This window comes from Galeopterus variegatus, unplaced genomic scaffold (genome assembly GCF_000696425.1).
Source record: "Galeopterus variegatus unplaced genomic scaffold, G_variegatus-3.0.2 Scaffold98, whole genome shotgun sequence".
Taxonomy (NCBI): Eukaryota; Metazoa; Chordata; class Mammalia; order Dermoptera; family Cynocephalidae; genus Galeopterus; species Galeopterus variegatus.
In genome coordinates, this window is record NW_007726209.1 from 612173 (window position 1) to 621551 (window position 9379).

The window sequence follows — 9379 nt, forward strand, 5'->3', positions numbered from 1 at the left end:
TAAAGAGCCTGACCAGCAAAGCACAAAGGAGGCCAAAGAAAGCCCAACCTAATTTATAAAATAAATGATACTATTCGATCTCATACAATGAGTTAGTTATAAACTTAATAACAACTCTGGAAGGAAAATTCAAGATTGTACAATCTTTCTAAAAATAAGTCCTCTACGTTGGAAATGCCAGCTGCTAATTAAAATTGAAAACTGCTGAAACTAACGAGGTTTACATCAAATGGTATTTAGAAACATGTGCCTTTGGAGAATGTAGTCCTACCTTGGACCTGTATTTTGTGGAGTTCTAACTCTTTGCTCTAATAATTCTGACACATTGCGATTAGGCCCTGGGTTTGTTTCATTATCACTCTTTTCTTTTAAATGTCAATTACACTTTAATACTACCATTGTATTTTTAAACGTATATAACCACTGATCATGCTTTACTATGAAGTGTTTTATCACCATCATTCTTTTTAAAAGAAGTACCAAAAATACACTTTTTTTTTTTTTATTTTTATTTTTTATTTTTTGTCTTTTGTCTTTTTTTCCGTGTCCGGCAACGGATTGCAACCCTCAGTGTTGCCCCCGTACCGGACCGGGGACCAGCAACGGGATTGCAAGCCTCGGTGTTGCTCCCGGGCCTCGCTCAGCCAGTGAGCGGGAGCCGGTCCGTATGTGGGATCCGAACCCTCGGACGGGAGCGCCGCCGCGCTTCCCAAGCGGCGCACTATCCAGTGCGCCACCGGGCCGGCCCCCAAAAATACACTTTTAATAAGACAAGATTTTAAAAACAGAAATAGAGAACCAGAGATAAGGGGTGTTCTGTCAGTATGCCTAGTTTTATGCATTTTTTTAAAAAAACAAACCTAAAAAATGAAGCTTTTGTGGCATTTTACATATTATGCTCTCAGTCATTTACTTTACTCAATTGTCCACAAGCACCATAGGTACAGTTAGCTTATTTTCAAAAGTATCTTTTTGATAGATGACTGGCTAAGAAATAAAGCAAAAAAAGGCAATCCCCAAAATGTGTACCCCAAACCCATTTTGGAGGCATTTAGTCTCTTTTGCAGGCTAAGCAGGCTGGTCATGCTTGACCCAGAATTACTGCATAATGATGATTTGCCTACGAAATTTCCCTTGTGGTTTTGCAGTGTTCCATTTGTACTTATCACAGTCCAGAACCAATACTAATCCAGAAACATTTTTCAGGTAAGTGAAAGTATATTTTTCGAACAATCTATGTATAATACAATGATTAAGGCAAATTAAGAGAAAATGAAAGCTTAACAAAACCTTGCTGAAACATAATTGAGAGTCTGCATGAAATTAACAAGACCACAGAAATACTAAGTATTGTATCTTAGTTTATGTACTTTCAAAAGGTATTTAACACTAACAGCACTTAGTATAAAAACACAATTTGAATTCTTGATTTTTGTTGTGAAAATTTTCACTCAGACAAACATGAAAAAAATATGTGTTAAATTCTTCCACATGTAAACCATTTGTCATCCATTCATGTATTCTTTTCTACTTTACTTCTTTACCAAAAATCGTGTGATGTCTGATCCATGCTTTGATACTAGAGATTGTCTTTTCACCTGGCTTCTTTCCTTGGCTTGTCTGGCAGTTCTCTAAAAGTTAAAAAATATGCATACTTACATATTAGAAAAAAAGCACTGGATACAGAAGCTCAAAAACTCTTTGTATTACTAGTCTAGAAAAATGTACATTGTCATTAAACCCACATACCAGTTCTTGGCCATTAGGAGGGTTCCCAAACCAATAGGCAGAGAACCACAGCAGCTTTGGCAAGTGCCTTGAGGTCCTAGGTTCACTAGGACCAGATTCTAAGGAGAAAACACACAACTTTGGGGGATGTTATGCTACCAGTGAAACTATGAATCCCTTATTTGGGAACTAGGGGAGGCCATGATTCTCTTCATCCAACAGGGCACTTGCAGGGCATCTTGGGATTTCCCAGAGTGCAGTGGGAGAAAGGCCTGCCCACTTTCTGTTCTCTGGGCCCATAAGCCATTCCCAACTCAACAGACAAGCCAATGTAGGAAATAAAATGAGACAGACCAGAAGTGGATTCTTCTACTAATCTCACAAAATTTTTCATGAGCATGTGAAAAAGTGATTACAGAAGGGGCTTCATTTTCTTTGGCTATTTCTTAACTATCTTATAACTCTTGAATTTGCTAATAATTTGCACAGCTGAAAATCAGATGACTTTTTTCAAAACTGAAGTTGAGGGCCAGCCCTGTGGCACACTCGGGAGAGTGCGGCGCTGGGAGCGTAGCGACGCTCCCGCCGCGGGTTTGGATCCTATATAGGAATGGCCAGTGCGTTCACTGGCTGAGCGCGGTGCAGGCGACACCAAGCCAAGGGTTGCGATTCCCTTACCGGTCACGAAAAAGACAAAAAAATAAAAAACAAAACTGAAGTTGAAGTGCATGTGAAGTGATAGAGGTAGAAAAGGTGGGGAAAGAAAAGAAGGTTAAAACTGAAAACAAAAACCAAAAAAACCTGCCTCTATGACATGATCTTATTTATGTAAAAATTATGTTTGTGAAGAAATCGTGAAATCTAATATATGAAAAGAAGCTAATGAAGAGTTCATATGATATGAACATCGACAGAGGATCTGAATAGTTCTCAAAAGTGTAACTGTAATTGATTACCATCTTTTAAAATCATCAGTGTCTGTAGTAAACAAACACTAACCACATCAGAACTCACTGTTGTAGTTAAATGGGTATTCCGTTCACTGCTGGGCTTGGGGGAACATAAATGAGTGAAATCCTTTGAAAAACAGATTAGTGATAAATTCATACACTGTCAAAAATATCTGGGACCAGCCGTGTAGCTGCATGGCCTGGCCACCACCTATGGTGTGCTCTGTAAAAAGGAAAAAAAAAAATACAGATACTTTTTTCACTATGTGATTTTTACATCTAAGAATCTATCTTAAGGAATGACCTCAAAATGTAGAGAACAGTTTTGTTTACAAAGAAAGTATTGGTAGCATTATGTATAAGAGCAAAAATATGTAAACAACATAACTATTCATCAGTATGGGAATGGCTAAGTAAACTAGAGTAGAGATCTACTCAATAGAATATTATGCAGCCGTTATAGATGATATACATTATGAATGGCTCGAGAACATGGGAAAATGCTTAAATCTTGCCATAGCGAATAAAAAGTTGAATACAAAATCGCATATTGAATATATGCTTCTTTCTAGGATTATCTCAACGGGTAGGTCCTACTACCTTTGCTGCACTGCCTGTTAAAAATTCATCCTGGTAGATAAACAATACTATATCATTTTTTCCCTCTCATTTTAAGCAACAGATAATTACTCAAAGATGTGCCAAGGTTAATAGGTTTAATACTTTGGCCAGCAGTGCAATCTTTGCACGTTGAGCTGAGGTGGTCCTAGAGATAATTTATCAACATTCTCAGATATTTCAGGACATTCTTAGCTGTATGCAAACATGTGTCACTTCCCTAATTCATCAAACTTCCAGTGTGAGGGTCTGGGTCTCTTCAAGACCATGAAATATGTAAGTTGTATTCATTATTTTCTAGGTGGTGGTGGAAATGTGTTTGTCTTAGAATGAATTAAAAGGGAAGCAGCTTCTCTTGCATCTGTGACTGAGAACTTACATAGGGCTTGAGAGGAAAGGCAAGTGTTAGGTGATGAAAGGAATAAAATGCATCTTGGATCCTAGATTGGGGATATATTCATCCACATAATCTTCCACACCTGTATGCACAATTTTCCATCTGCTTTCTCAGGATGGAGTCGAAGCTGTCTTCAAGCTTTACTGACCTCTTTGTGACAGACTGTGCAAAGAGTCTGCAGGTTGTCCAGGGAACACTGTCCCCCTCCCTGATACACTGGCTTGATGTGATCCACCTGCCAGAAAAGTCCTTCCCCCGGGTTTCTTATCATTTCATTTAGCTGCAATAAGAACACAATATCAGCACATTTCAACATACACTGTGAGAATTGTTGGTTTTGCATTGTGCAATCATATTTATATAGCAAAATCATAGGGAAAAATATATTAGGATGACTTTTTATAGCTTTTATTGTGAGCAGGAAAAAACTCTCTAGGTTAGCAATTTGAAAGCAACAAAGTGTGTTTCTGAAAGTTTTTTTCCCCCCTTACCTAACCTGTTTTGAAAAAATTACAAGAAAGTATAAAATACCAAGATTCCTAACAGATTGGGAAAAATTGGTTGCCTCTGTACCTTTGAGTTAGTTTATATTTTCACTAAACCAAAATTGAGAAAAGAGTAAGAACAGGTTGGAAATTAAAAACTTCTCAGTATTACTGACTCAAATAATCTTTAATTGTTGACCTAAATGCATTTGTTACTATACCAATGGCAGTTTAATATTAATAGCTATCATCCAGAACTTTTTTGCTCTTCACCAGAGAACTTCCCAAGTTACATGGACTGGAATGAAAATTTCTAGAACAAACCTCTATAACTTGCATATCTGGAATAAACAAAGATGTCCATTTAAACTATTTAGGCCAGTCCATATACATACACTTTATATTTAACCAGTGATGACCTACATTAAAATGGGATGTATTTTAACATTTTACCTGAGGTAGTAAAATCAACTCACACCATGACAGTGTGGTTGGTTTAAATATCACAAAGATGAGTATGACATTGTTTTTATTTCCTTGGCTTGGACAGGAAGAAATTATAATTACTTTCATGGTTTCTGGCCATGGGAACCCATGATGTATTTCTAAAGCACTTTTAAGAGAGCCTGTTAGACCCTCAGACAGCAGTGACCTGATCAATAATGCTGGCCCACGAGGAGCCCTGAGAGGCAGCAAGTTCAGCAGTAAACTTTGTCCAGCTGACCTTTGTTTGTATTGCCCACCCTACTTTCTCTTCTGTACTGAACTTCCCACCTTCTGTTAGAAGATATATATTGATTTTTATTTTTGAGGTTGGCATTGTTAGAAGCAACTACAAAGAGCAGTTCTTGTGCATGAAGCAAATGGCATATTCTTGAAAAACAATCCATTTTGGTTCTGCCTTTTGTAACCAATTCTTTCTCTCTGAGCAGCCCCCACAATCCAGAAGGTGCTTTCTTTACTTTTTCCTAGCAACTGTATGGCAAATCACTTGAGGCCACTCCTCAACATCGTAAATTCATCTCTTGAAAGAATTATTCCCTCTTCGACTGGTCCTCCCCATCTGAGCCCTGTGGTGCTTCTTATCCTCAGAGCACTTTTGTTTGTTTTTTTTTGTTTGTTTGTTTGTTTTGTCTTTTTCATGACCGGTAACCGCGCTCAGCCAGTGAGTGCACCGGCCATTCCTATATAGGATCCGAACCTGCGGCGGGAGCGTCACTGCGCTCCCAGCTCCGCACTCTCCCGAGTGCGCCACGGGCTCGGCCCAGCACTTTTGTTTTGGATGTCTGCTATGTTACGTCTGCATTTGTGGACAGGATGCTTTCTAGATGACCTTGAGTCATTTTATTGTATGTCTTTTGGAAACCTTCACACTGAAGTGGCAGCAGGCATAACTGGAGTCTGGCTGACATCCCTGCGATGGGTGCAATATGTCCCTCACCAGTTAGACCAACGGATCTTTCAGGAACTCTGGTTAATACTAGAGAAATAGTGTATTTCCCTAGCTCTCAAAGACATGCTAATTCATCTCTGCAGAAATGCTTATTAACTAATTCTGTCATAATTCATCAATACCAACTAAATAAAAATATATAATTTGTCTAACTGGCAGGAATTCATAAAATACTTTAGTGGGAAGACAGTAGTTCAGAAGTGATCCTTTTTAAATTAAGCACAATACAAAATTGCACATTTTGCTTTAGTTTGAAATTTAGAATTGTTTAGATAACAAGATTAGAAATCCAACTGAGTTTTGGAAATGAAAGTGAATACTAATGATAGTGTGCTACAAATAATATTTTGTCATAAATTGCCCTACTAAAATTACATTTTACAATGGAATGAATATATATATATATATCTCCTTCTCATTGTAGTGAACTATATTTTGGGGGTTATCCATTTGCCCCTTGCCATTCAATATTAATATCATGAAAAGTGGAGCCATTAGACTATAGATGCCTCTTGAAGCAGTGTACCATGTGTAAGATCTTTTCCCAAAATAACTAAATCAGAATTTAACTAACCCTCTAGATCTCACAGTGATTATTCAGGAAATTGAGGGGATAGAAGAACATGTCAAACAATACAATGAGGACAGGAGAGACAAATCCAGAATGCAGGAGATCCTATGGGCAAATGATCCAGTTTCTTCAACAATCAATGATGTAGTAAAAGGGACAGAGTGCTACTATAGATTAAATGAAACATAAGAGGCATAATGACCAGATACAATGCGTGGGTCACATTTTGATCCTTATTTGAACAAAGCAACTGTAAAAAGACATTTTTAAGATGATCTGGGAAACCAAACCTCAGGATTATATCTAAAAGAAAGAAAGAAAGAGGGGTGAGGAGGGAAAGAAGGAAGGAAAGGAGGGAGGGAGGGAGAAGGAAGCTGATATTTACCTGTGAGAGATACATAATGAAAGTATTTAAGGGTGAAATGAAATGTTGTCTGGAGTTTGCTTTAACATATTCCAGGAGAAAAAAAGAAGTAAGGCAGAGCTGGCCAGTTAGCTCAGTTGGTTAGAGTGTGGTGCTGGTAATCCCTGTACCAGTTAGCCACCCAAAACAACAACAAAAAGAAGTAAGGCAAGGGGCACATGAAAACAAATGGCAAACTGTTAACTGTTGAGGCTGGGAGATGGGTATATGGGTTCATTATTTCCTCTACTTTTGTGATATTTATATATATTCAAAAATTCCTGTTAAAAAAATAAAGTCAGTGAGTCAATATTCATCACTCAATACAATTCTGCCTTTATCTGTCACATGATTATAATTTACCTGTTCTAATGGGAGCTTTGAAGTCCAGGTAGTATCCAGAAGATTCTTTCTCTGATTTTTAGGGGCATCTCTCAGACGTAAAAAGAGTTCTTGTGCATTCACATTACATAGCTGGCACACACCACGTTCAGTTTCGAATACTTTGGCTCGCAGGTAACTATTATTAGATCGAATCCAAAACTCCTCCTGACATTTCAGAGAGCAAAACCGTGAATCCCAAGCATTTGTTTTGCACTCTTTCTTAGTTTGGCAAGCGGGATGCTGACAGTGAAGGCAAAGTGGATTTCCTTCATTATCCATAGCTTGCAAATAGCCTTTGGATGTAGAAGGCTTCACGGTGAGATCAACTTGGGCTGTGCTGGGATTTAGAAATGGGACACAGGTTCCATCTTCAAGAAACGTTCTAAAATTGAACAAAACATTGAATAGGTAACTAATGAATAATTAGTCTAAATAGTAATTGCTCTGAATAAAGGTTTCAAAATTTCTACACTGATAAACAGTAAACATAGGGCCCAAAGATTTTGTGATTCAGAGTAGAAATGAAATAGCTATAATCAACACTCTGTATTCCATGCCAAGTTGAGTGGCATGTTAAAAAATTAATTTGAGGGCCGGCCCGTGGCTCACTTGGGAGAGTGCGGTGCTGATAACACCAAGGCCACGGGTTCGGATCCCACATAGGGATGGCCAGTTCGCTCACTGGCTGAGCGTGGTGCTGACAACACCAAGTCAAGGGTTAAGATCCCCTTACCGGTCATCTTTAAAAAAAAAAAAAAAAAATTAATTTGAATACAAATTTGCTACTTCTCTTGGGAATTTAATCTTAAACAATTAGACTTTGGAACATCTGGAGAAGTTGAAAAACAAGAAGTTAGGAAGTGCTTGTTCAGGCTGGGAAAGAACAGGCTAATGTAAAACCCAACTAAAGCTTAGTGGCTACCCTGCTCTCTAATTATGTTGGGTCACACACCTCATTAGGCCAGAGAGGTCATTACAAATTCTCTCTCCCAGCTTCTGCTGACTTATAGGAAACAGACAGCCATCATAGCCCAAAGAGACAGAGCAAAGTAGCTGAGAGTGCTGAAGAATTATAACAGAAGACTTGCTAAATATTGTGTCTCCTACAAGTAAACTCAAAGTTGATTGAATCAAAATTAGAAACAAAACATAACAGGACATGTGCTCGATTTGTTAAAATAAAAGAATAAACTCAAAGTTGATTGAATCAAAATTAGAAACAAAGGTACACTATTCAGTTTTGTTGAAAAGTCCCACATGGGAAGTAATAACAGCTCCTTCGCCTATTTTCTTGGTTGTTTGTTTGAAGTGTTAAAAGAAAGGCTTCTTATGATAGAAAGAGCTCAAGAGCGGGGGACAGAAACCACATTTGACCTCTGATCTCCTTGCATCTACCACTCAGGTCTGGGGTGGGTCATTTAGTCCACCCGGTCTCAGGGTCTTTCCTTTGTCTAATTTCTAAGTTGAGGAGCTCATGTGTCTTACAGGATTGCTAGGAGGACTGAAGAGCTACTATATCATGTAACCTCTAAAGTAGACACACAAGGTGAGGTATTATTATAAAAATAATACATAAACTTAAAGGAGTAGTCTTAGCACTCTTGTGTTCTAGTAGTAAAAAAATCCTTACTTTGTGGAAGGGTCCTGTGGTCCGCTCTCCTTTGTGATCAGACGGACATGGCCCCCGCTGCTCTTCACCTTGTCCATTGAGGCTACAGCAACATCCTCCTTGGTTATGTGTCTAAAACAACAACATGTTAAACAGATTTCCTCGTCTCATTTAAGAAGTTCTCTATTTCATGTTCACATTGCTCCTTGTGAAAGCAATAGGAGAAAGGCAAGGTACATGCTGTGGACTGATTGAATTGTATTCCCAAAATTCATGTATTAGAAGCTTAATTCCTACTGTAACTGTTCAGGGTGGGAAATCCTAATCATGGTAATTGAAAGGTAGGGCCTTGAAGAGGTGATTAGATTGTAGGACTATGTTGTAGTGAATGGATTAATAATGGAGGTCAGGAGGTGCTTCTAAGGGCTTTAAAGGAGAGCATGTGAGTCTCTCTGCTTCTTCCATCTCACAATGTGATACCCTGAGTTGTTGTTGAGACCACCAGGAAAAGGCCTTCACCAGATGTGTTCCCTGGAGTTTGGACTCCCCAGCCTCTGAAACTGTAAGCAATAAATTTTGTTTTCTTACAAATCACCCAGTTTTAAGTATTTTGTTAGAAGCAACAGAAATAGACTAATACAGTTCAATTCTATTCATTGTGCTAATGATAGTTAGGAAATGGAATTTTCTCCCTTTACATTGTTGTCCATTATGTGCAAAACACATCTCTTTGTTTCAAATTAGTTTTCTCAAGATTTATTTTTTCTTTTCTTTTTTTTTT

At 38.2% G+C, this 9379-nt stretch overlaps 1 protein-coding gene across 1 annotated transcript in view; it reads right to left on the reverse strand.

Moving 5' to 3' along the window:
* Positions 1-1198: 1198 nt before the first annotated feature.
* ZRANB3 (zinc finger, RAN-binding domain containing 3) overlaps positions 1199-9379 on the reverse strand; it is a 250551-nt gene continuing 242370 nt past the window's right edge. Inside the window, exons 18-21 of the mRNA XM_008583513.1 lie at positions 8620-8730; positions 6969-7371; positions 3842-3973; positions 1199-1631 (exon numbers count right to left, since the gene is read on the reverse strand). Of these exons, the coding sequence (XP_008581735.1) occupies positions 1533-1631; positions 3842-3973; positions 6969-7371; positions 8620-8730 (745 nt within the window). The 3' untranslated portion in view covers positions 1199-1532. The remainder of the gene's footprint in view (positions 1632-3841; positions 3974-6968; positions 7372-8619; positions 8731-9379) is intronic.